The sequence below is a fragment of the Malus sylvestris genome, chromosome 9, assembly GCF_916048215.2.
Source record: "Malus sylvestris chromosome 9, drMalSylv7.2, whole genome shotgun sequence".
Classification (NCBI taxonomy): domain Eukaryota; kingdom Viridiplantae; phylum Streptophyta; class Magnoliopsida; order Rosales; family Rosaceae; genus Malus; species Malus sylvestris.
In genome coordinates, this window is record NC_062268.1 from 6,929,006 (window position 1) to 6,956,700 (window position 27,695).

The 27,695-nt window shown below is 37.0% G+C and overlaps 2 protein-coding genes, 1 long non-coding RNA gene and 1 pseudogene across 5 annotated transcripts; 1 reads left to right on the top strand and 3 right to left on the bottom strand.

The window, feature by feature from the left end:
- Positions 1-1,082: 1,082 nt before the first annotated feature.
- Positions 1,083-4,695, bottom strand: LOC126583400 (uncharacterized; annotated as a pseudogene).
- A 10,418-nt stretch (positions 4,696-15,113) lies between these two features.
- On the top strand, positions 15,114-16,880 carry LOC126583391 (uncharacterized GPI-anchored protein At4g28100-like). The gene is made up of 2 exons (XM_050247739.1): positions 15,114-16,200; positions 16,264-16,880. The coding sequence occupies exons 1-2, from the start codon at positions 15,556-15,558 to the stop codon at positions 16,597-16,599; spliced, it is 981 nt and encodes a 326-aa protein (XP_050103696.1). The 5' UTR covers positions 15,114-15,555; the 3' UTR covers positions 16,600-16,880.
- A 2,238-nt stretch (positions 16,881-19,118) lies between these two features.
- Positions 19,119-23,367, bottom strand: LOC126583389 (equilibrative nucleotide transporter 3-like). 3 transcript variants are annotated; one of them, XM_050247737.1, is made up of 10 exons: positions 22,859-23,367; positions 22,163-22,220; positions 21,938-22,042; positions 21,608-21,763; positions 21,358-21,501; positions 21,141-21,246; positions 20,863-21,038; positions 20,613-20,643; positions 19,775-19,881; positions 19,119-19,691 (listed from the first exon to the last, which is right to left on the bottom strand). In XM_050247737.1, exons 2-10 carry the CDS (start codon positions 22,196-22,198, stop codon positions 19,584-19,586), a joined length of 969 nt encoding a protein of 322 aa, XP_050103694.1. In that variant the 5' UTR covers positions 22,199-22,220; positions 22,859-23,367; the 3' UTR covers positions 19,119-19,583. The 3 variants fall into 3 exon arrangements, with proteins under 3 accessions (XP_050103694.1, XP_050103692.1, XP_050103693.1); XM_050247735.1 differs by having other exon boundaries at positions 19,775-20,033; positions 20,613-20,776; XM_050247736.1 differs by having other exon boundaries at positions 19,775-20,033; positions 20,613-20,773; positions 22,859-23,366.
- Positions 23,368-25,472: 2,105 nt separating this feature from the next.
- On the bottom strand, positions 25,473-27,420 carry LOC126583403 (uncharacterized). Its single transcript, XR_007609738.1, has 4 exons — positions 27,210-27,420; positions 27,020-27,127; positions 26,428-26,491; positions 25,473-25,660 (listed from the first exon to the last, which is right to left on the bottom strand). It is a non-coding gene; the product is annotated as an uncharacterized LOC126583403 (long non-coding RNA).
- Positions 27,421-27,695: the final 275 nt, after the last annotated feature.

The following is a 27,695-nucleotide window of genomic DNA, read 5'->3' on the forward strand; positions in this document are numbered from 1 at the left end:
ATTTTTGTTAAATTAATTTATATTTAGTCGAATTAATTAATTTTATCACTTGAATTGTTATGAGAAAATGGAAATGAATAATATTTATTAGCATTTATGTTAAATTAACAATATTAAATATAATATAAAACTTATAATATTTAGTAATATAAGAATATATTATGTTAAATTAATTTGTTTTGCACTGTAATTGTTATTTTAATTTGTTTTTGTTGTTATTTTGATAACTTTGATAACTTTTGGTTGGTATTTATTAGAATGGATTAGATGAGCATAATTTTGATAACTTTTTATTGTTATTTTAATTTTTTTTTACTATAATAGGTGTTGAAAGTTAAAAGATTGCAATCGTGATAGAGTTCGAGGGTTGAAAGATAGAAATTGAAAATTCTAATAGTTATGCATACATGATAGGGATTGAAAGATTGTAGGCATCTTAGTGTGAACGTAATATTTTGCCCTCGTAAAGTGGTAAAGCATGCACAAGAGTTGGTTGACGATACCTCAAAATTTTGAAGCTTATACAGCTGGAATTAATTTGTTTTTCAATCAAGCAGTTGCAAATGGTGTTGGTCCTGATAAGTTTAGATGTCCTTACAAAAGATGTTGTAATCGATATACTTTTGTTAGGAACACTATTCACTAGTAAAAAAAACACTTTGCGCGATGTACTTATATTCGTCGCGCAAAGTCAAAAATCGTTGCGTAAGGGTTTGCGCGACGTACACTTCGTCGCGCCAAGGCCGTGACACTAGGGTTTGCGCGAAGAAAAATAACGTGCGTCGCGCAAAGTGGCTTTTCGCGACGCACAACCTACGTCGCGCAAAGTGACTTTGCGCGACGTACAACGTGACTTCACGCGACTCATGTTGTACGTCGTGCAAAGTATGTTTGCGCGACGCACGTTGTACGTCGTGCAAGTACTTTTGCGCGACGCGTGACCTACATCGTGCAAAGATACTTTGCGCGACGCACATCCTACGGCGTACGTCACGCAAACCCTTTTTTTTAATTAGTGAAAAATATATATTTTTAAAATTTGTTTTGATAAATATTGTAATTAAATTATAAAGAATAATTAATTAACCAAGCAAAAGTATTTAATTATAAAATATTTGAAAATGTACATACAAGATGTCCGAACAAAAAAGAAAAAACTACAAGTGAACTAGGTTTAATATATCAAGCTACTCGGTATCGGCAGGGCAATGTGGCTCTGAGGTTGAAGGTGGAGCATGATGAGGTACTGGCAGCGAGATTTGGAGGCTGGACGTCTGTATGGCTTGTACAAGTTCTTGCACCCTCCCAACACATGTATTCAGCTCCTCGGCCTGGGCCCTCAGCTGAACCTTCATCTACGCGCCCTCAGTCCTCAGCTGCATCACTTCCGCCTTCAATGCATCGACCTCTGCTGTGTTCGATCTAGAAGAAGAAGTACCTGTCTCACGAATCTGCGCTTTCCCCATACCCCGAACAACATTGCCACGACGACGACCATAATTCTGATTCAGGACATCAGTCATGATCTGAAAACCTGCATCCTCAGGTACCATGACGTCCTCGATCGGGGTCTCCGGGGGAAGCTGCGATGCTGCTTCATGGAGAACAGCAGTGCTCTTTTCCTCCATAGTAACATGTAATAATAAAGAAAAAACATATAATGTTTAATAACAAAATATAAATAATATTTGAACGATTCATACATATAAGAATAATAACATATACTTACATGAAGCTGCTTAGTGGTCTTATTACCAGGTCGAACGCAAACATCCTTGAACATGTCGATCTCTGGGAACTTAGAACCCTCCGAAAGAAAAAAACATTAAGAAAATTTAATTAATCAATAATAAAAATTAAATTGTATAAAATTTCAAAGTTAATATACTTTTACCTCACGTCGTGCCTCAAGCCTATACGAAAAGGGCTGCGAACCAGAATGGTGGAGAAGTGTCTTTGACTCTCGAGCTTTCTGGCTAGCAATAGATTTCTTCTGTTAAACACACAATATACATGTTAGTGTGACTATTTGAAATAAATTAATTAAAAATGCTTAAAAAAATAACATTTACAATAAAAAATTATTATTAAAATATTATATACATACCACAAATTTTGGGTCCGTAAAATGTTTGCAGAGCCACTCCCAATCCTCTGGTCGGTCCTTCAACTCGTCTGGAACATGTAGGCGAGCAATCTCCGGATCATCCCATTGCTTAAAATGCTTGTGAAAATTGTTCTTCCATTGTTTGTACCGGGTTGCTAAGGTCTCTTCTAAGTAGACCATGACCTCAGGGGATATGTCCTCAAGATCATAAACGCACTACGAATATGAAAAAGAATAAAATAATAGTAACAAATGTAATAATATTAAGATAATGTATTTTGGTTTTTAATATTTGTAAACGAAATTTTAAAAAAAATGATAAAAAGCTATAAATTAATATACTAACCGACAACTAGTCTCGCACCAATATCTTCGTCTCCTCAGTAATTTTTGCCCAAGACTCCCGCTGAAAAGGACAATTATCTCGAATAACAACACCACAGCTACTAGCAACGCCGCTATGCTGCTGTGAGGTAGCCGTTCCACAATGTTGTGGGTCATACACAATCTTGATCTTGGAGTTGTTCTGACGTACGCCCTGTAACTCATTCAGCATTCAACTAGGCCCCCTGGTGTTTTTTTTAGCTAGCCAAAAATACTTAAATGGTGAAAACCCTAAGCTTAAATTTGTACAAAAAATTCGACACAACCTCCCTTAGTAGTATAGCATTTCCCAAAACCTTAAAACAGTAAAATAATAGTAATTCACAACCCGCAACACATTTTCACAATCCAACAAATTTTCATCATCATAAAAGTAATAGTTTTAAAATGAAAAACAAAATACAACATAGTGAGAATTAGAAAAAACTACCTGGTGGCTGGGAGGCCTCACTCTCAACTCTGGATGCTAAGGAAGTCTGATCAAAAGGCTCTGGGTCGCGGCAGCGTCGGTGAGGCCGCCGTGCACTGAGCGACTCAACGGACATTGATGACGTCGATGAGACGGGCACTTGGGACGCCGTAGAAGTAGCCTCAACATTGGGTGTAGGCTCCCTAATCAATGGAGCACTCATGGCTGGAGCAGTAGATGCTGATAATGTGGGAGGCGCATTGGTCACACTCCGACGACGAGCAATCAACTTCAACATCTATAAGTAGGAATGAAATGAATCTTCTCGTTCCGCATTATAATTGGAGAGTGTTAAGTAGGAAAGGTAAACCCTTTCAATGCAATACTTGAAAAAGAAATAACATGAAAATAAAAATAATAATAAAATAAAATTGAAAGAGAGAACAACATTTAGAATTTAGTGCCTGGGGAAAGTAAACAGCTATAGTTCTTCAACATTTATGGTTAGATGGAATGCTTTGATTGCACACATTTTACCTGTAGTAGGCCGGCTAGATATATGAAAGACTTATCCTGTAAATAAAATATGATGTTTTAGTAAACCACGCCTAGCAATATTTCGTATCATTTTTCAAATTGAAAGCACAAAGACGGAGTCAAAACATTAAACAAACTACAGCGAACGAAAAGGAAGTTCAACCATACACCAAGGGAAAAAAGGAACTCTTTGCGTATATATATTATCGGTCTTTATCTTAAATTACTTGCAGTGGGAGTCACAATAAACATACATATTAGTTATATTTGGTCTTCAAATACGCATACAAAACCACCTCTATCCGCATGCAAACTTAAAGCCTCGGATTTTCCTAAATTGTTTCACGAACTTTTGCAACACTCGTACTACTCAAGATCACAGGACATATTGTCTGTTTTCAACTAGTGTATCCTTTCTCGGTCATATTGTCTGCTTAAGGAAAATCAAATAGATACGAGTTGCCTGCCTATTATTGGTGTGATTTCAACTGTTTGACATAATTTACATACAAAAATATGGGACCGAGGAGCATGACTGAAAATCAATTGGTCAGCTATAAGAGAAAACGATTATAAATACCCCAAACTATAGAACATAGACCACACAAACTTTAGAACATAGTTGTAACATCTCAACCTCATAACTTCCTCTCTGGACAGACAGAGTGCTTTGACTCATACTCAGAGCAAAAAGTAGTTCGGAACAAAACACGACACAAGTGTAGACATAGAAACAAAGAGATGAACTCCAAACAGGAAACAAGGACAAGAATATATCACAGCTTCACTCGTTGCAACGTACGGGAACCACATCTATCCCTATTAAAGGTGGCCCAACGTGGCTCAATACGTAATGCCATCAAATTAAATACATGGAATACAAAGGTGTTAAAGAAACAAAATTTATCTTGTAAACTATACCTAAATATGTAGGACTACAAGCTATTAATTAACATAGATGTGGTAATCAAGTTAATAAGCTAGAGAGAATACCACTAAACAAAAGAACAGAAAAACACAAAACCACCTTTCTCCAATAAGTAGTTTTAATAGACATAATCAAGCCATCTTATTCACATCGGATTAAAGAACTTGCAATGATCATAATCACCATGAAGCCAATGCCAGCAATCTCCATAAAAATTTGTAGAAAACTGAAATGGTATTATGTGTTTATGTAAAGGATACTAATCATACTCACCATGGGGTTCAAAGTTAAATACAGGAGGAAGAAATGCAGCAATTTGGTAACAAATAAATTTGTGACAAAAACCCATCGAAAATCAGAAACCCTTACCTTGATTTTAGGACTTGATTCGCGTCGGTTTTGAGATTCCCGTGGCGGCCTGTTGTTTGGGTTCAAGGTCTGCGTTCGACAACCCAAGAGGAAAGACAAGATTTGGGGTCAACGGGGAAAGAAATAGGGAAAGAAAGAGAGGGGGATTTGGGGTTTAAAGGGAAAAAAAAAAGGAGGGTTCAAGATTTGGGAGCGAGGGTTCAAGATCTGGGGTCTACGGGGAAAATTGAAAAAAGAGCTTGAAGGTTCAGCTTGTTTTAATAACTCCAAAACTGGGAAGGACAAGTTCTTGGGAGGGATGGTTCAATTATTTTGTCAAAAGTTGGAAAATTGAAAAAAAAAAACGCCCATTTTTCACTATTGGACTGCCAAATTTATCACAACTCGTGCGACGCACGTAAACGTACGTCGTGCAAAACGGCTTTGCGCGACGCATGTATTCATCGCGCAAAGTTGACGAAAAAGGGGGAAACTTTCTTTATTTGGCGCCAAGATCTTGCGCGACGCACCAAACGTTGTGCAAAGGTTGTTTGCGCGACAGACAAAGTTATACGTCGCTCAAAACATCTTTACGCAACGTTATCGTTCGTCGTGCAAACGTCCTTTGCGCGACGTTTGGTGTTTAGGATCGCACAAACATACTTTGCGCTACGAAATTTGTTGCGTCGCGCAAGATTCCGTCGCACAAACATGTTTTTCTACTAGTGATTGTTGAACATCTCATATTATATGATATGGATAAAGATTACAAAAACGCTTGGTGGCGACATCATGGCGAGCAAAACATTGGAGAGCAAAATATGGTAATTGGAGAAGAAGAAACAGGAGATGAGGTGATTGGCATGCATGATTTTCTTAATGATGTATTTGTCCAACCATTACAAAAGAATGTGTTGGCCTGTCTATTGAACCCCCTATTAGGGAAGGGTGTCCAGAAGAGGTGGAGACTTTTTTTAGGTTGCTTGAAGAGGCAGATCAAGATTTGTGGCTAGGTTGTAAGGAGTTTAAGAAATTGGAAGCAGTTGTAAGACTGTATCAGATTAAGTGTTTAGCAGGAATGCCAGACGAGATCTTCACCATTTTACTGGAGTTAATTAAAAGAATGTTGCCTGAATGGGATTGTTTGCTTGAAACATGTTACAAGGCAAAAAAACTTATAAATGACTTAGGTCTATCGTATGTCAAAATTAATGCATGTCCCAGTGATTGCATGATATATTGGAAAGATACTTCGGATTTGACCATGTGCTCGGTTTGTGGTAAATCAAGATATAAAATTACCAATGCAGAGGATAGCTCGAGAAAAAAGATCGCAGCTAAGGTTATGTGGTATTTTCCTTTAAAACCATGATTGCAATGATTTTTTATGTCGAAGCATATGGCTGAACATATGAGGTGGCATGCAACTGAATGTCCTAAGGATGAGTTTGTGAGACATCCTTCAGATTCTCCAGCATGGAAGCATTTGGATAATTTATATCCGGATTTTGCGTCAGAAATTCGAAATGTCCTATTGGGGTTGGCCAGTGATGGATTTAATCCTTTTGGGAAAATGAGGAATGACCATAGCACATGGCCTATGGTGCTTTCTGTTTATAATTTGCCGCCTTGGATATGCATGAAGTAACCAAATTTGTTGTTGTCTCTGTTAATACCAGGACCACTCAATCCTGGTAAAGAGATTGATGTATACATGCGTCCATTGATTGACGAGCTGAATAAGTTGTGGGAGGTCGGCACTCCTACTTATGATGCGTATTCCAACCAAAGTTTTATGATGAAGGCTGCTGTCTTATGGACTATAAGTGATTTTCCGGCTTATGGAATGTTGTCAGGATGGAGTACACATGGCTATAAAGCTTGTCCACATTGCATGCATGATAAAGAATCTATTTACTTGCCAGAAAGTCGTAAGATTTGTTATATGGGGCACCAACGCTTTCTTGAAGATAATCATAGGTTTCAAAGGCAAACCATAGCTTTTAATGGTTGCCGAGAGCATCGTAGTGCATCAAGGTAGTAGATTGGTTTACAATGTCTCGAAGAACTTTCTACATTGAGATTTACTTTTGGAAAACCAAACAAAGATGCTTCAGTTGGGCAACACAGAAGAAGAACTTCGAACAGTACAAGTAGTAACAGTCAGTGGAAGAAGAAATCTATTTTTTATGAACTACCTTATTGGAGGCATCTGTTGATTAGACACAATCTTGATGTTATGCATATCGAGAAGAATATATGTGATAGTGTGGTGGGAACATTGCTAGATATAGAAAAGTCTAAAGATGGATTAGCTGCACATGCAGATCTTGAATTCTTGAACATAAGACGTAGTCAATACCTACGTAGAGAAGAAAATAGAACATTTCGACCTCCAGCATTGCTCACGTTGAACCGAGAAGAAAAAACTGCGTTTTGCAAAGTGTTGTCTACTATTCGGGTCCCCATTGGATATTCATCAAATTTGTCGCGATATGTACACGTGAATGAACGAAAAATACATGGGTTGAAAAGTCATGATTGCCATGTTTTAATGCAGCAGTTACTCCAACTTGCAATACGCCTGGTTTTGCTAAAAGCTGTTAATATGGTATTATTAGAGTTGAGTGCAATTTTCAGACAGTTGTGTAGTAAGAAGGAGTCCGATGAAGGATTCAAGCAACTGAATTCAATAATTGCCTTAACATTATGTCAACTTGAAAAAAATATTCCCTTCTGCATTTTTTGATATAATGGTGCACCTCCCAGTTCACTTGGCAGATGAAGTAGCTCTTGCAGGGCATGTTCAATATAGATGGATGTATCCAATTGAACGGTAATGAAAATTTTTTTATAAATTTTTTACAATTGTAGTAACTTTAATTAATAATTATAATAATTTGTATTTTGTTTTATAATTGTAGGTATTTGCAAACACTAAAGCGCTATGTTCGTAATAAGGGTCGTCCTGAAGGTTCTATTGCTGAAGCATATTTGGTGGATGAGTGCTTGTCCTTCTGTTTCATGCATCTTAGAGACGTTGGGTCTCGTCGTACCTGTAGAGGCCGAAATGAAGATGGTATTGGACGTGGACTATCTGGTGGGTTAGAACCGACAGTAGGGTGGATATATATTGAATTTTATCTGACGTCGGTTTAGGTATATTTTATTTATTGAATTTTATCACAATGTCGGTTAGAACCGATAGTAGGGTGGATATATATTATAATTAAATTGCTAAGTTTGAATATTTTATTTATTTAATTGTTATCTAACGTCGGTTTAGGTATATTTTATTTATTTAATTTTATGACAATGTCGGTTAGAACCGACAGTAGGATGGATATATTATAATTAATGTTCAAGTATACGTCGTTTTAAACCGACATCAATGTCAGTGTCGCTTTTAAACGACGTTGCATAGTGGCGGATTAAGCGAGCAAACCGACACTGAAGGCCTTTCGTGACGCTAGCATTAGTGTCGCTATTCCAATTCGACATTACATTGTTTTACGTCGGATTTTTGCCAAATTTCCGACAGAAATTGGGTTTCTTGTCGGTTTTTGCTTCGCCGGTGATAGCCTATATTGTAGTAGTGGTAGAATGACATACATTATAAAGTATTAAAACATATTGAAAGCATGGGGAACAAGCATAAAATGAGTGTTCATCCAAATATTCAACAAGTCTCTTATAATTTAGTGAAAAAAAATAAAATGCAAAATGAAAGTTATCTATGTTCTGTCTAAGTGAGAGTTGTGATCTAGGCGGGTCTAGGAGGGCATAGGCAAGGCCTCTAAGTAGGTTTAGGCACTCTTTCTTAATTTTCGAATGCCTAGAGATTAATCGAAACAGTGACCAGCCGCCTAGCGTTTAGACGGAAATTTTTGGAACAGAAACTGTAGAAAACCCTAATTGCAAAATTCAATTAAGCCTACATGGACTAAGCTACCATCTCCACCACACCCACAGTAACAAGCTATTAAATAATTCAACATTTCTTACAGGTCTGAATTACGATAGTCCTAAGAATTAGTAGTAATGGGTCCTCTTCTTTTTTTTTTTCCTTCGTTTATGTTGATTGCCAAATAACTAGAGGCCTAGAACTGAGCCTCAGCCTTAACCTTATAATACCATATACAACACCTTGAAATGGCAGCATTGTCACGGCGTTTTTGTTACATTGTAAGGGAATGAAACATGTTAGCAAATAAAAGCAAGAAAAAAGCAAAAACTAATTGCACAAACTTTTGAAGTTTATATTATTCGCCAAAAGAAAGAAGAAAACTATGTATTACTAAGAGGATGATATAACAAAAAGACTACATCTTAATTACCAATATACTTAAATTTTAATGATTTACAAAATGAGTATTTATAAAGGAAGCGATCTTAACAATTCAAATCCTACATAATCAAACAAATATATAGGGAAATTCTAGCTTAACAAACCAAATTTATTAGTCCACATGACATCTAGTGAATAAATCAATTAACTTCCAAAAAAGCCCTTATTCTAACCTAATCATAACTCATTTTTCTACCCACGTCACTTGGGTAGTACTAAGTGGCTTTGAAATGGTACATTTTTTATTACTTAAATGTTAATTAACGTACTTATTTCTTATTAGTGACACATAACATGATTTATATATTTGATCTGAAAAATTGATCTACCTAGCATTACCCTTTATAATACAACTCAAATCAACAAAGAAGCAAAAAGCTCAATGATACAATACACATGGAAGATGTTCATTGCCGAAACACAAGTATATTTCCTTTTTTTTTTTAACAAAGTATATTTTGCCTTTTTATCTGTTCTTCATTTATTCGTCTAATATCTACGCGTTTGCATATTAGCAGCATACAAACGTAACTTTGGTAGAACTCTGATGACGATTGTTTGTTATTGAGCTCTTGCCACCTGCCTAGTGCGATGACCATGAATGATTGATCTTGGCCGAATGGAAGACAATGAAGCTTGTTCCTTTCATTTTGGTCAAGAGAGCAGCTATGCACATGTCTTCGTGCTTCAAGTTCAATCTACTTTCAGTCTGTTTCTCACTTTGGATTTTTCTCGACCGCCCAATATCCACCTAGCCATTTACTTGTTCAAGCCAAAATATAATTTCGATTTCAAAGTTCAAAAAAACAACTCAAAAAGTGTTTTATTGTCTTCACATGCCAATGCCTCCCAACCTTTTATATCTTCATGATCCATCATATCCTTGTCAAAGGAAAACATAATTCGAGTGTTTAATAATTGCCGATGACAGCATATAAATATATGGCAAGTTTAATTATTTGGAGTCGGATAAATCATGACATCGGTAGGAGAATAGGATGACAAACAAAAATGGTGTTACCATTTATTTGTACTATCATTTTTACCATCTCTCTAATAGAAATGAGATTCACATATGTTGGTGGGTCTTACCTCTATTAGAGAGATGGTACAAATAATGGTACCAATAGATGGTAAATGTACCATTAACATGAGTACGTATGAGATTAATTAATAATTCTTCCCTTGATTATCCCATACCTGAAAGTTATGTCATACTCAAAATCATGAGACTCGATCGCTTACTTTTTTATTCCTTAGTTGTTAGTAAACACATGATGACGTGATGAAACTCATTCTTTACAAATTCGTATGTACAAATAAGCATGCCCCAAAATGATTACATTGTTTTAGGGTCCGAGAAGTAGGCTATGGGATTAGTTAGTGTAACCTCATATCACCTTGCATTTATTATCTTCTTATTTCACAAAGACAAAGGGGAACTGTTGACTTTAAAACGTTGGCGGACATCTTTTTATTTTCTTCACGACAATAAAAAAGGTACATTTACTTTGTTCCAATCATGCAATGCTACCGGTCGCTATACTTCTTGTGATATATTTCAAACATAGAGGTTTCTTCCACTTGAAGTGGGGTAAAAAATAATGGACATCCAACACATTTAATATCTTTTATATTGGGTATGAACTCAAACTTCTTAGTTCAAATTTTTCATCACATGATTTAATCAAGAATCAAGCAAAGCATGACATATTTATTACCCCATAAAGCAAAAAAGAGTATTGGCGGTTTGATTGATCGATTCTTAATTTTATTTTTCACATGTTTCACTTTTGTATAGAAGAAATGACATTTAGGTCAAGAAAACTTTTTCTTGGTGGCTAGAAAAGAAAAACAGAAGTTATAATGTATTTGATGACATTGACAGAGTCGTGAATGGGCCTCCTTCCCAAATTTGTAGTTGATTGAGTGGACGCCGTGTTAAACATGATCAAGGCCTTCTGTTTATAATTGTGTGTTGAGGTGTTCATTACACCCCAATCTTAGCTTGTAGAGCCCCATTCTGAACTTGCTTAATGTTAATCAGTTCATATTCCTTTATTCCTTTTGTTTGACACATCATTATTTAACAGAATAATTTACGATCAATCTAACGATGAAGTCGACTTGTTAAATTTCACAACGGATACTAAAATTTTAAATTAAAAAATGCAAGTATTAACATATCCTATTGAATGAAATTCAGATACTAAACTGAAATTAATCCTTAAATCAATTATAAAAGAAATGTTTTTTTCTTGTCATGTGTAATATGAAATGTTATCATACAATTCCTCATGCAACCGTATAATTTCGATTGATGATTTAGTGTACAATCAGCTATCTCGTTTTCAATACAATGAGTAATTATATTTACATATCATTTTTTTCTTTCTGCACACTCTTATTCATTTTTGTTCTTTAATTATTATTTTTAATTTAATTCAAAAGTATGAGGGCGTGCCTTGGCACAACGAAAATGTTGCTCCTTTCCAAATGTCGCAAGTTCGAGTTGTGGAGACAATCTCTTTGCAAAGTAAGACTGCTTACGATAAACGTTCTTTTCTCGAACCTTGCAAAACGGAGCCTTGTTGGTGAGGTTGCTTTCATTCAATTCAAAAGTTTGAAGTACGCAAGAGTGTGCAAGAAGAAGAAAAAAATGTGTTAAAACCACTTCATTATACACACTTTAGTCGTCAACGGTCTAATTCTTAACCTTGCAATCAACAAGGGCCAGCACTGCCTCTCCAGAAAATACAAGACACCATGCCTTTCATTTTCATACAGCATGCCAATACCGGACAACAACCGTGCTATTACTGGGAGTATACTATACAAATATTTGACCCCATTGTCTAGATTTGCAACACCATGATTAAACCTTTTACGCTTTTCCTCTCCTACTTTTCAATCTCCATTACCAAGAAGTTAACTTTGCAAGAATCTTCTTTTTGCTTTTAAACCTAATCTCGTTGTATAATAATCTTGACTCAAAGAAAAAGCTAAGTCCATGCATTAGCTTTTTTATTTTTTAAGACGAAGTGGTTTGTTACTCAAACCCTACGCTGTGCAGTTGCAGTAATCTCTAGACAATAATTTTCAAATGGGAGGACCCAAAGACGCATCCCAACACGCAAAGGAGAAAAAAAGCTTAAAGCTTTAACAAATCAAAGTTTTAAAATGCAGGTAAAGAAAGTCTGTGGGGGCAAGCGAGAGAGGATTAGCTTTTCCCAAAGGAACTTTTGGTTGGAATAATTTTTGCTTGATTCGTCCTTTATGTTTGTCTTGTCTTAATAACAAGTTATATTTTTCATTTGTGCTTTGGACTGTTGTTTACCTTTGCGTATATATATGATCTCCACACTCTATCTTTTCTGTGAGTAGGAACCTGCTTGGGTTTGTGCTAATTTGTCCTTTTGTAGAAATGGAATTTCACTATTAACCCAAGCAAGGCTTTTTTTAGGTTAATTAACCCTAGTAAGGCTGAATGAACACTATCATATACAACTCACGGTCTGATATATATAAGTAGTCAAAAAAAAAAAAATGGAAATAACTTTTATACACATATTAAATTAGCAACGATAACTTCATACATACGAAGGAAGCCAAGTATTATATGTAAATCTAATGGACACCATTTTAAAACATTACAACTTTGCTTTCTGCTTATACAAAAATTATTTATCTTGAGTACAAGCACTCAACTTCAATTTTTATTTGACCGTTAATCCACCAACTGAAACTAAGTGACCACTGATCATTGGACTTTATGAAATGATATAATGTATTTCAATTCAAGTGCATGTAGGAACTCATTGAAATTTGATACAGACGCTCTTTGGAAATTTGGAGAGTGGGCATTCCATTTCCATGTGAACTGAAATGTAATGTCTTCTCTTACTCTCTGAGCAACTATATTACTTTATGTTATCTTTAGAAAAATAATGTGTGGAAAAAGTTGTGTGCTTTTGGCCGACCCGCAGGCACACAGCTGTTACCCAGTAAATTAACCAGTTTCTATCACACGCTCAAGGTCACTCATACGCTGCTTGGTTGAAAGAGTTCATCACAGAAACGGTCAAATCCCTAGAACGATGCCCTCCCATTCCAAAACTGAAACTGCTCAATTTGCTTTCCTTTTTCATGCACAAGATTCAATATACAAAACTCTCTTTCCTTCTTTTCTCTCTCTTATTTCACTTTTATCCCTTTTTAGCGGCATAGTATTAAGGGCTGGTTTGGTATTGCTGTGCTTTGAAAAAAAGCTGCTGTGAGAATAAGCGGTTGTGCTGTGAGAATAAACGGCTGTGAAATAAAGCCAGTAGAGTGTTTGGTAAACTTTTTTGTGAAAGTGATTTTGGAAAAAAAAAGCAGGATGATAGTGTGTCTTTTCATTAAAGGAGCACTGTAGCTCCGTGTACTTTGAAAAAACTGGCTTTTTTTCAAAGTAGCAAATAGCAGCTTCAGCTTTTCCTTTGATTTTCAGCTTATTCTCACAGCAGCTTCCAAAATAAGTCATTTTTTTTTCAGTTTACCAAACACAAAAATGACCCTCAGCTTTTTTTCACAGTGGTTTTTTTTAAAATCACCTCAATCCCAAACGGGGCCTAACTATGGCTATCTTAATTTTACATTTGGGTAATATTAGAAAAATTAAATTTGTAAATAAAATTTATAAACTAAATAATGTGTCACTAATAAAAATAAAAATAAATTGTAGAAAAAATTTTGTAAACTAAATGGTATGAAAGTTGATGATTGAGTTATTATTTAACAGGGATATACATGCCCATTTCTATTGATAACAAATCAGTTTGCAAATTTTGTCTACAAATTTGATCTCCGGCCCTAGCATTACCCATATGAATAGGAAGAATGACTAAATTGGCTCAGTCCTTCGTTGCTTGGTTTATATTTTATAACACTAAATAAGATCTCATTAGCTCAAAATGTGATTCACTTGGCTCAGTCCTTCGTTGCTTTGTTGATATACGTCCTCATGACCTTTGGTAGCAACAAAGGAAATCTTTGCTTCAGGAGTTATGCTACTATACATCTATATAGTGGCTCAAATTAATTCACTCATTAAATTTCTCAAAATTCTTTAATGCATAACCAGTCATTAATTCATCAATATACGTATACATTTACGTGCTATATAATTTTCTCTACTTGAGTTAAGGTGAGAGTACCAATTTTAAGATGGAAGAGTGCTAACCTTCTCATTTGAAAATCCTCATATTACCGACTTGACTTTTCTCATCTTGCAGCATTATGATTCAACCCATTTGTTTTCTATATATGACATCCTTTAAAGAACAGCTCTACTTAAAATTAACCAAATTTGAAAAAAGCACTATCTCATTAAAAGGTCCTATACATCCATCATTTCTCAAGGCATTTCTTTAGACAAAGACTTTGTTTTTTCCTCTTTTAGGATGGTAAATATTTTTCATACTTGGAGTGTGAATAAAACTCATGTTTAATCGTTTAGTTATCTAACGATTATTCAATTAATAAATTAATTATGTTATTTAGTTAAATACTAAAAGTTTAATAACATTAATGTAACGGTTAGACGATTTTTAATTTGATTAATTTTTTGAAGAGTTAATCATTAAATAGTGAACTAAAAGTTAACGATTTTCATCATTACACAACATTAGAAGATGAGAATGAAGATCGAAAACTGAAGAGTAATATTAAAAAAAAAAAAAAAAAACTATATAGCCAATTAGCCATTTCGTCAATCACTCAAAATTATGAAAAAAGAGTGAGAGCACTTGTCAGTTGTTTGAGGAGGATAGAGAATGAAAAGGAAAAACACACCACATCCTTCCAAATCTTTATACAGCCTTTTCTATCATGCAAAAACCCAGTGCTACTACCATCTCTCTCTCTCTCTAGGGTTCCGTCAAACGAATATCTTCTATTTTTCATGGACCCCCCTTGTTCTCTAATCTTATAAAATTATTGAACCCAAAAGGAGTACTCTTTTATAATATTGTATAATCCAAATTTTTGAGAGCCCACTTTGCTGCGTGAACTCCACACTCACAGTACAGTACACAGAGTGTCTCTCTGCATAAATCGAGAGCTCACGGTTCCCATCAGTATCACACCACACCATTTCTAGATAGATAAACTCCCTCTTCTAGAGAGAGATAAAGAAACCGAAGAAGAAGAAAACTAGTCTTTTCATCTGGGTTTCTACTAAGTCCACTTCTCACTCTAATCTCTGTTCAAAGTTTGTGGCTTTACTTCTGTTTAGGTTCGAGGAGGAGAGAGAAAGTGCAGCCTTTCTTCGCCTCTGAAGATTTTCAGGATCTCTTCCTTTCCTTGTTTTTTTGTTCTTTTTCCAACTTTTCCCATTTCATAATTTCGAAAAACAAACCATAAAGTTGTGACTTTTCTCAAACAAAAAACAAAACCAGATTTCAAAGTCCTTACCTTTAATCATTTTTCTCCAAAACAAACAACTTTACTCCGAAATGTCATCATTTCTTCCCACCTCCTCTCTCACATTCTACCTCCTCCTCTTATTAACATCCAGCTTCCACATTTCCTTCGCCGGCCTACTCGCCGAACCTGTGACCGGTAACCCCCAGCCGCTCAAACCAGGGGAAAACTCCACTCCCAACACTGTCCCGGCCCTCCCAACCCAGAACCCTATCCAGACCTGCCACCTTGACCTCTCCGCTGAGCTCTTCGGCGGCGTCAGCCAAGCATGCGGCCGAAACCTCGACCGGAGCCGATGCTGCCCTGTTCTAGCCGCCTGGCTCTTCGCCGCCCACGCCAGATCAGCCCTTGAGCTCCCCTCCTCGGCTCCGGCTCCGTCGGCGGTGCTCGACCAGCCGATGATGCCGGACGACTCGCAGAAGTGCGTCAACTCGCTGCAGTCCTCGCTCGTCAACCGGAACATCCGGATTCCTCAACCCAACGCCAGCTGCGACGCCGTTCTGTGCTTCTGCGGAATCCGGCTTCACCAGATCGGATCCCTCAGCTGCCCCGCCGCCTTCAACGTGTCGCAAGGGTTCCACAACGCCACCCCCACCGCCGCCCTCAGGAATCTCGAGAAGAACTGCCGCAACTCTTCGTACTCCGGCTGCACCAAGTGCCTTGGCGCTGTCCAGAAGGTATAAAAAATGGTTCTTTTTTTAAACTATCAGAATGCCCTCTGACTTGCCATTTAATTACAGCTCAAGGGAGGGAGCAAGAACGGAACGGCGGGGGACAGGAGCACAAGCGAGAGAGCGAACAAGATGTTCAACCGTGACTGCCAGCTCATGGGGCTGACGTGGCTCCTCGCCCGGAACAAAACGGCGTACATTCCGACCGTTTCCGCCGTTCTGCGAGCCATAATGTACAGTGCGCACCCGCCGCACGAGAACATGTGTAGCCCGGACCAGGAGAACATGCCGCTTGCCGTCGATTCGCTGCAGATCGAGAAGGGGCAAGGGTTCGCCGCATCATCGCCGTCCATTTTGTTATTTCCGATCCTGCCCCTGATCATTTGGGCGTCTCTGTTTGTCTAAGGGAATCCGGGGGTGTGGTTTTGCCCAATTTTTTGGTTGTGTCCCTGTCGCGTCGGGTCACGTGATGCTAGTGGACAATACGGGGCTGTTGGGTTGTTTTTGTCATTTTGCCCACTGTAAAAATTTCAGCTCGGTTTCCAAATTGTAGTCAAAATTGTAGTGGTACAGCAGGGAAGGTCTTATTTTATTTACCCACATTTCTTTATTTACCTCTGCGATTTGTAACCTCTTCTTTCTGCCAAAATCCAGAATTTAACTAATAAGGGGTTGGTTGAAGTGAATTTTTTTTTAATAACATATGAGTGCTATGTGGTATATAGGTTAGGAAAGGACACTTTTAGAGAGAAAATTTGATAACTGCTTTGGAGATGCTTAAATTAGTTACTCAGGTGGGGAAGAATGTTACTTATTACACGGGATGCTAGTGCGGTTTTGTTGTATTTTAAGTTAATCACGGAAGACGAACTTATGTGAAATTGGGACCCTAAAGTAACAGTGTCTTAAGCTAATTATACGACTGTCACATGAGAAGTTCCAAAAGCGGAGGTCTTGTCAACAGAGTCCCAAAATTCCGCCAAGATCGTCTTTGAATTGCCCACTAAATCTAGAATCGTACAGTAGAACTACAAGAAGTGGAGCTCCCACTCCTTCAATCGAGCGAAGTGTATAAAAATGTCGTACCTAGTGCACAAGGCTCCCGCTTTACGCAGGGTCTGGGAGAGGTGAATGTCGGCTAGTCTTACCCCCATTTATGGAGAGGCTGCTCTCAAGTCTCGAACCCGAAACCTACCGCTCATGGACGAGGTGTATGATTGTTTTAAAATACCGTCATGCAGACATTCTGAAGTTTCTCAAGGGAATTTGTGAACGGAGGGAAAGTATGGTAAACATTGTTTGGGACTTGGGGTTTTTAGGTGAAAAGACGTTGAGTGAATGGGAGCAAGAGTAATGGCTATAATGGTAAATCATTTGCATTAAATATCATTTTGATTGATTTTGTTCATGGTACTGGGAATTTCTGGAGTTGCATTAATGGTAAATCATTTGGGATTTATGAACCCAAAGGGAAAGGAGCAAGAGAAATAAAGAAAGAGGGGGGGTGCCCAATGCTCATTTATAACATAGAAACTCCCCGAAACTGAGTATGTTGGTCGTATAGTAAATGCAAAATTTTGGACCCAATAATTTTGGATTATAAAACCCAGGACATTGTTAATTGAGGAAGAACTAGAAATGGATTAATTTATAAATTGTTTTTGGAATCTGGAGGATGAAAATGCAGTTTCACATGTTATAGGGAGCGAATTGCGGATGAATGATTGTCTTTGTCCTCCATTGGATAAATGTTTTTGTGTTTACATTGAGTATCGTGTTCGGGGTTCAATTTTGGTTTGGTTTATTGGACAAATACTATAAACTATTTCATCTTTGTGCAATCTCCACTTTCGTTAAACATTTCTTAATTAACCACACAAACTTCATATTGTGTGACAATGGCAAATCCATCCACTCTCCTATGGAAATGGAAAATTGATTTTGAAAGGGTTTAGTCGTGTGGAATGGTAGTGTAGATGATAAATATTAAGTCGAATGCTACATAATTAAATTTGAATGTAAAAGGAGTTCTAACGGATATACCAACTTTACGTGGATTGACATAAGAATTCTTTGCTGCCAAATTTTAAGATATGAGAAAAGATGCTGTTAATTAATTTTTTTTTTAAATGTTTTGTTGTGTGAAACTCATTAATGCATCAACAATAAATCATGAAATTTTATTTTAATTGATTTTATTTTAAAAATGAATCCTACAAATATTATTATAACAAAAAACATTATAGTTGGATGAACAAAAAAACTTACGTTGCAACTTCATTCATCAAATAGTATTTGACTTTTATCTTTTGACATCTCCATGGAGATGCTCCACATGACTAAAAGCGAATGCGTTGGCATTGGATAATATGGTCGGTTTGATCGGTTTTGACTTGGTCGAATCATTTTTCTTCAACTTGGAAATGAGGGGAAGAGAGAGAGCCGGAGAGGAAATATAGAGGAAGAAGGGGAAAGAGGGAGAGAACTCAGAGAAGAGATTGAGAGCCGGACACGGAAGATAAAAAGTGGCGAATGGAGAGAGAGAGGAGAAAAGAACGGAAAATGGATACGTTTTATATGCAATTGCTTTTATTTTATTTTATTTTTTTTGTAAACAAAAAGTTTAGACGAAGGGAAGGCTGACCTATCTAGAGATAGAGCATACTACAAATCTCTTTGATGATTTATAAAGTGAGTTTTAGCCATTTTTTGGTCTTCATCGCTTACCAAGAGGAATTATCAGCAACCGAACTTAAATCTAAACCTTGGTCTAACGAAGAAAACAATTCTTACCAACTTAACCAACCCTTAGTGGCGCAATTGCATTTATCATTTGTGTAGAACGACTAATAATAAACATGCAGAAACATACAAAAAGATTATTATATAACGGATCGAGTTAAATTTTATGTCACACAATTGGGAAGTGTGAAGTGGGAACCAATCCCTATTATTCCCAATTTCCTCAAAAAACATTGTTACTGTACATGTATTGCAGTTCACTAGTCCCAAAATACAATACAAAAGCAATGACTTACTTCCCTCCTTCCTAAAAATGTCTTGTGAGAAAAATAAAAAAAATAAAAAACTCCATCGTTTTCTTACTATCACCAATAAAAAAAGAATCATAAATCCAGCATATTTTCTCCTGGAAATCATGACCATTGAAAAATCACAATCTTCAAAGTGAGCTAATACCATATCCATCCTTTACCAGGAGAAATTTTTAGTTGTGACAGAAATACGGATGGTACACCGTATGTTTTTATGCAAGTGGTGAAAAATTTTAATTTTTAAGTTATTAACCTTTTAACACACATAATCCACCATTTTTATAGAAACACGTGGTGTACCACCTCGAATAACGATCACACTGAAAAATCTATCCTTTACCAGCCCTTGCCTATAAGCCACAACCAGTCAAGTAACACCCCTGCTAGTATACCTCCAAGCAAGAACAACACCAGAAGATTTCCCAAAGCATTTTGCTCCGGCCCCTGCAAACCCGAAAAAATCCCACAAGTCTTTACTTTCAACTCGAAAAAAACTGTTAGGTTTTAGAAAAATGAAGTTCACAAACCCTGTAGCCCTTAGGTGCTGAAGTAAGGACGCAGACGGTGAGGTAACCATTGGTTAAACCTAAGAAGGATGTGAGCATGATCATCCAGCCTTGTTCACCATACTTGGCTGTGAAGTAGAAACATGGGACAAGTAAGAAGCGCGAAAGAATCACGGTCATGAGCCCTCTCCGCGATTCCAACTTCAGGAATTTCACTAGCGGAATGTATCTTCCGATGAGATCACACACATTGTACAGTGCAATCAAAACAAGTGCATACCTGACGAAGAAAAAGCATGTGCATTCATACAAGCATAGAACTGAATGGAACATAAGGGAAAGGTAAAATTTTGACAATGCCTCTTAAGATTAGTTCCCTATTCCGATTTGCCTCTTGAACTTTCAACTTCATTCGGAGGATCCCTAATTAATCATTTACTAGGATCGGATATGCCCCCATACCTTCAAATCTGTCAATTTTTCTGTAAATTGAGTGTTACTTTCGTCCATTCAATGAGGGGAAAACTAACGGAAATTGCGATAAATTTGATGGTGAGTGAAATTATTAGCACATCTTAAAAGATAAGGAAAACTATCAAAAAGTCTAAAAAAAAACTTCCTTTTTAATGAAAAGCCCTTTTTAAAGGTATAGTGAATAGTAATAGAGAAAAGTATAAATGTGGGTTTTGGTTAAAAGTGAACAGTACCGGAAGTGTTTTGTTAAAACTCCCTAAAAGATATGGGGATCAAAAGACCAAATTGAAAGTCAGGGATGGAAAACCGAAAGCAAGACATAAGTTCAAGGGGCACTGGTAAGATCTGAGACGCAAACATTTGATAGATTATGTTCACTACGTACCATGTTCCCAAACTGTGAGATCCAGTGTCTTCTGATAAGAATCCGGGGGAAATTGACAAAGTGAGCGTATAGATTAGAAATATGTCAAGTGCATAATCAATGTTTTGAAGCAATAACTGTTTGTTTCCAAGTCGATTAGGTTCTCTAGGATTCTCCTCATCCTGCTTCAAATTGCGGTGTTTTTTTGCAGAACATTAGAACATGAATTCTTGGAAAACTTTGTAAGCAAATATTGGACAAAATTACATACTGTTGCTTCAGCCAATGTTTGGATGCCACCGGCGGCAAGGTCAGCTGAAACAGTTTTAGATCCTTCGGAAGCAGCCTTAGAACGATAGTACTTAACAATTGGCAGTTTCGGAAAAGAAAAAGCGTAGAGGAGAATGCAGAGAAGCTCGAAGAATGAAGTGATGGCAAAGAACAAAACTGCAGTGGACAGTGAAAAATAAAGAGTCTTTAGTTAGAGGTCCAAAAGAAAACAGTAAAATGTTCAACAAAATATGAAAAACTGAGAACTGAAAAACCTACTGGCTCCCTTTCTAAGACCATTTTGGGAATTCTCAAAGGCCGCCTTTGTAATCAACCTCAAAGCAGAGGTTAGAGCTCCTGAGGCAGCCAAACCAGCAAGGAAAGACTGAAAAGTTTGAAATAAGAGAAACTCGTAAATTTATAACGACTTCGTAAACACGAAGGAAAACAAATATTAAGCACCGAACGTGAAATTGTGGAAAGAAACAATACTGACTTGGATGAGCTCTCCTGGCATGAAAGAGAGGTCTCCAACCATTCCTCCTAGCACATGAGCATCTGCAATTCCAAAGGCAGCGCTAATTGCACAAATTCCGATAAAAGTTCCAAGACCTCCTTTCCCGGATGTGGCTAAATCCAACTGTGCCAGAATGAAGAAAATTTTAAAGGCTTAACCAATGCTAACATTTTGTGAACTTAAAAAGTAAACTGAAAATATAGTCTTTGGAGATTTGAAGGGAACTTACAACTAGCACCAACAGAGAACTTAGGAAAAACAGAATGTATCCTAACAGGTTTCGCTTCCTCGTATTGATCTTCGCCTCATGGTATGACAGTACAATGATCGTTAAAACTGCGAATGGCTGGTATACCACTGTAAGTACCCTCGATGGATGGTACCACTGCACCCGGGAAAAAAGGAAACAAAACTCAAGTGATGAGGCATTTAATCTAACTTCAAATGTAACAAACTGTCCAAACACACTGCCTGCTTTCACATGATTCAAAAGCAAATACAGGAGATTATGAACTAACAGAAATAGTGAGAACAAAAATTGATTAATTCGGGCAGTTACCGGGAACAAGTAAACATAGTAATCTACAATTGTGATCATGCTGTTCCACGAAAAGAGGCATCCATTTCCAAGAAACCAACACACTACCATTGCAGCATACTTCCCCTAAAATTAGAGAACAAATCCTTATAAGGAATTGATTCTACGCTAATCCGGAGGCGGATTCGAACTTGGGTGCAACAAATTCGTTGTAGCGTAAAGGAAACAAAAGAAAGGGCAGCAAACCTCAAGCTTTGGTGGGGGTGCATCAGGGCTTGCCATTACTGCTTCCTTTCAACCAGCTCTCCCTACATAGCGAATGCCCATGGCAAATTAGCACAGCAATATATCATAGCCCACATGATTAGAAGTCGTTTTTTTGGAAATTATTCATCAATGGCTAGTTTACAATGATTATCTCCAGCTATTCATCTTAAATTTGCTGCTCTGGCAACAAAGTTTCTGCTCAATCTTGTCGAGAAGGCATTAGACATTTAACTAAGTATTGGTCCATCTTTATCTATAAATTATTTCGAACGTCAAAATTGAATTTGTAGACTTTTCGCTACAAGTTTCATTGTAAGATAGAACAACAATGTACACATATGCGAGTTAGATCAGTTAAATATGACAATGTGTCATCATTCTTAAACACTCATATTAGGATTTCCCTCCACCGTGAACTAGACTAATTTAGGATATCTCTTGGTGAAAACAAACAATATATGATATTCCCAATATCTTAAATTTTAATTCTATGATGCAAGAAGCAACAAAAGTTGTAATCTAAACAAACCCGTTACAGGTTAGTGGATGCAACAAAAAACCAAGCACTCACCTTTGACTTTCTTTAACCATTATCTTTCATAAACATGCAAAACCATAGCTTTATCCACAAAAGGGGAGAGAGAGAGAGAGAGAGAGAGAGAGAGAGATAGAAACTTACTCTTGGAAGAAGGTGGGTGGGATTTGATATGTATGGAATGGACTGTGACTCTGTGGATTGTTTTATCAGAATCTGAAATTTACGTGCAATTTGATTCTGTAGTATCTTACATATCCAATGAGGAAAAAAGGCCCATTTCTATCAAGACTGGAATCCTATGAGCCGTCAGCTGTGCAAACCCAGAAATAAGAACTCGCGGGTGTTTGGTTGCACGTGTAAAACTCAAATCCTAGGTTTGCGTTTAACTTTTTCTGGCGTTGTGGCATCCGGCGTTGCATGCATGCATTCATTCATTCATCAAAGTCGTTAGGATTCAGGAATCGCAATGAGATAATAATCCAATCCAATACAACTCAATAACCAAAATCAAATGTCAACCGCTTTTAGTTTCCCTGGAAAACATCTCAATAATCGCAACAGAAAATTAAAAAAAAAGTTGAAAAATTAAAGAAGAATAATTTAAAAGCTCGAATTTGAAGAGGAGTGGACGTTTATGGCCAGTTATTTGGGTTTCCATAAAAAGACAGAAAGGAGTGAAAGTCCATGAAAAGGGATGTTTCTGCGTTCACAATTTAGAGGGCGTTGACTTTGCGGTCACGGCGCCTGTTTCTCTCTCATCCACTTCCACATTCACATTGGTAATACTCCATTTAATACTTCATGGGATTCTTAAAACGGTCGAGTTATATAGTATCTACTATCTATAGCATTTTTCATGATGCAAACATGTCATTGGTTGTGAACAAAAAGAAAAACATGTCACACACAAGGTTTTAACTATTTGATCTTCATAAAAATATCGATGATCGAATTTATAGATATATTAATAGATATTTCGATACCGAGTAACGTAGGATCTTTAGAGTGAGCTTTGTTGTAACTACAAGGCTTATTTATATATGACTGTTGTAAACTAGTTTTAGAGGCAAATTAAGTTTGAAAGATAATGCTCCTATCAAGTAATCATTTTCCTTTTTAAGTATACGGATGTAAGTTGTAACAGCTCCTCAGTGAAGCATTAGTTGAATAAGAATGAGATTGCCAGAAAATATTGGTATGCCTCTATGAATCTCAGAGACATGTGAAGTGTATCTAATATATGCATTAGTTGCATCCGGGAGATAACTACATATTTAAAGAGAGATGCATAAGCTAGAAAGCCAATGACAGGTAAGGGTCATCAAAATACACAGACGGGTAGTCTTAAGTTATATACTATCTATCATCTTCTAGTTGTTGATCATAAGAAAAAAAAATCATAGTTTTTATCATACATAATTCTCACAAAAATTCGTTTATTTTTTAGAGCTTGATGTTGATAAATTCACAGATCTAAAAAATTCATTTTGGACAATTGATTTTTCTCAAACTGTTTTTTTTTAAGAACTAAAAAGATTTGTGCCAAAATAACAAATGCAAAGAAGAAAAAAAGACCTAAACAAGAAGTTCCAATTCTTGAGGGATAATATCAGCCATTTGACGTCTATACGATGCATCCGTTATGATTACTTGGTAACAACACCCCCCCCCCCCCTTTTTTCCCTTTTCGTATTATTTTGCTTAATATATCTGCTGCTATAGCATTATAATTTTTTTCTCCCGTCGAGATAAATCTGATCCATTCTCCTATTCTTGGGTACATACATGGGATATTTTAAGAAGTGCACATATTTCTTATTGGGTACATACATTGGATATTTTAAGAAGTGCACATATTTCTTAGTAGCAAGGTCTGAGAAAAGAATAGAAAATGTAATTTCACTATATTTTTTACCAATAATTGGACCTATCACAATAATATGTTTTCTGGTGGGACGATAGCTCTGAAAAGACAGATTTCCTATATTTTCTTTAATTTTGGGCGAAATATGATCAGGAATGGCTAATTCAAAGCTCTGCCATTCAAAGCTCATTTTTTATCATTAGTAAGAACTTCTTTTAATATCATAAGGAACGCTTCTCGTGGATATTTACAAAATCCTGCTGCTTCATTTAATTGGTATAAATTCTAAATTTTGTAAAAGGAGAAATTAGGTTCTCATCCTTATTTTTTCTACTCCATTAATTAAAACCTTATTCCTTTTCAAATTTTGATCAAAATCCTTCGGTTTTAATAAACGCCATTAATTATTAAAAAACAAAATATTTACATGTCAAGATAATTAAGTTTTATTTTTAAATATATTTATTTAGTGATAGAAATGTTACATTTGATATTTATGGCTAAATTTTTTATCATATATTTCTATCTCTAGTTTGTACCCATTTTTAATTTGCAACCATTTTTTAAATTATACCAATTTTCTTTTAAATTTTAATTTGTACCCAAATATTATTTCTTTTTGTCCTTATTTTTAAACTTTTATTTGTGCTCATAATTTTTGTAACCTTTTATTTGTACCCATAATGTCACACCCGGCCTGGACCCCCACCACATCCCGGGCTCGACTCCGTTGTAGCACGATATTGTCCATTTTAGGTCTCGGCCACACTGACACGCCCCGACCCTGATATTCCCCGAATACCAGGACCGACACGTGCTGGCCGACACCCGGGGGTGACGAAAGCCATTAATTGATACAAAAGCTAAGAATAAGAAATAAATAAGGGTTAGAAATTTAAAATACTAAGAGTTAAAAGTTTTAGGAACGTGCTCAGAGCATACAACTAAACATAATCACTAAAAAGAATTTAGATAAAATTTAATGAATAAAGAAGTGGGTCCTACATCGAGAGGATCCGAAGATGCTGCTGCAGAAGTGTCTTCACGCCGGGATTAGGTGCCTTGATTCTAAGTCCTGAATGGGGGCGCAAAACAAAGGTGAGTGGACCAAGTTTATTTAGATATAATAATAATAAAACAATTATCAACATACTAACCCCCAAAGTTTAATAGTGAAAACTACTAGCATAGTAAGTGATGGATTTAATGGAAATCCTAGCATGCCAAATATCTCAAAAATCATATATAGCGGAATATCATCGCAGAAATCAAAACAATAAACGTATCATAAATCGTCTCGTAAACGCGATGTGCTGCTAGAAAGATCACTGAATAAATATAACTTCCGGCCCAATGCCTGCACCTCAGTCTCTGTGCCCGTAGCCAGAGATAACTCCCTCCTGGCCCAATGCCTGTCTCCGTGTCCCTCAGCCTTTCGCTAGGGATTATTTCTCCCGGCCTACATGCCAACACCAGATCCTCGCCCCAGGCGGCATAGTGTCCACTAGGTACACACAAATAGTTACGTCTCTCTTAAATAACCACTTCATAGCATAGGTTACCGATCATCGTCTATACTATAAAGAGGGGTTCAAAAACATGTTCTAGCATCCTATCGTCATCCATCGGATAGTCTACCAGTTCATGGTTTTTATAGAAAATACGATATATTAAAATATAGCTCAAAATAGGCTAACAATTTATTCCTCACAAAAACACGAGACGAAAATCAATATATTCAATAAACATGATTGATATAAATCAATTCACAAATTTCGTAGGCATGCTAATCATTTATGCAATTACTATAAAATCATGTAATTTTAGAAGGGGTCCACTCACAAATATTCCTTAGCAGAAGAATCGCGCGAATCAGGATTACGAATTTCCTTAATAGCAACTTTACCTAAGCACAAAAGTATAATTAATAAATAAAAGGATTTTCTAATATATTGAGTTGAATTAAATTAAAATAGGGGATTTGGGATTAGATGGGTTTAGGGTTTTTAATGGGTTTTGGGAACCTAGAGGTTTTTGGGTTAAAAGGGTTTAGGGTTAGGAAAAATGGGTTTGGGCTTAAGCCCAAACATATGCACATACACACACACACACCTACGGGCCCAAAATCACAAAGGCCTTAAGGCCTAAATAAAAAAAATTAAGAAAAACCGGGCTTTAAGCCCTTTTTTTTTTAAAAGCCACCGGCCCAAGGCCCATTTTTGGGTTTAAAAAAATAAGCTAATAAAAATAAAAGAAAAAGGTTTGGGGTTTAATGGGCTTAAGGCCCGAGGGAAGGGAAAAGGAAGGCCGGCTGGCCTGGCTTGCCGAGAGAGAAGGCCGGAGCTGCTACAGCTCCGGTCACCTGAAAACTAGAGCTTCGAGCTCCGATCTAAGTACGAAAATGAAGAACAAAGAGAGAGGAAGAGATTTCTACCTTCCAAACACCGTAACTCGGTCGGAGGTGACCGGAAAAAAGCTCCCAAAGTCCACGGGTTCGCCGGAAAACGGGTGTGCTCACCCCAAAACGTTTCCGAAGCACAACCTACGTAAAAAGGTAAGGTTCAAGCTTCTAAATCACAACCAAACCACAAACTAGGTACGAGAGTGAGAGATTTGAAACCTACCCAACGGGAAAATGGAAGAAAAACTCGCCGGAGCTTTGCTCCGTGCCGTCGGTCTCGCGGGCAGGGGGAGTCCCGGGTTCGTGGGGAGTCTCTCCTGATGGTGCTAAGGTCCTCGCGAGTCCAGGGGGAGGGAGAGAGACGAGAGTTTTAGGGAGAGAGGGATGCGGGAGGTTGAGGGAGAGAGGGAGAGAGAGCTACGGGGAGAGACAGAACACGAAAAAGAAGAAGAAAGGAGGAATGGGGGTTCACGGGGATACAAAAATAAGAGGGGTGGGCCCCTTGGCTCACCAATTAAGAACTTAAAAAAAACATTTTTAAATAGAATGGGGGTGGGTTTTAACACACACCCTCACGGTTTTGTTTCTGAGAACTCACACGAGAACTTCCCAATGGATCACCTATTCTAGGAATGCTCTGGCCCTAGCTCGACTCCGATGCCAGTGAGCTCTCAAAAGGCCTTGTGCTAGGTAAAGATGAGAATATACA

Bases quoted from the DNA above. Each gene is read 5' to 3' on its own strand.
- LOC126583389 (XM_050247735.1), bottom strand. From the start codon at position 22,198: ATGGCAAGCCCTGATGCACCCCCACCAAAGCTTGAG. The intron at 21,247-21,357 runs GTCAGTATTGTT...CAAACTTTTCAG, and splicing joins TGCCAGGAGAGCTCATCCAA to TCTTTCCTTGCTGGTTTGGC. The intron at 20,777-20,862 runs GTATGTAATTTT...CGCAATTTGAAG, and splicing joins AAACATTGGCTGAAGCAACA to CAGGATGAGGAGAATCCTAG.
- LOC126583391 (XM_050247739.1), top strand. From the start codon at position 15,556: ATGTCATCATTTCTTCCCACCTCCTCTCTCACATTCTACCTCCTCCTC. The intron at 16,201-16,263 runs GTATAAAAAATG...ATTTAATTACAG, and splicing joins GCCTTGGCGCTGTCCAGAAG to CTCAAGGGAGGGAGCAAGAA.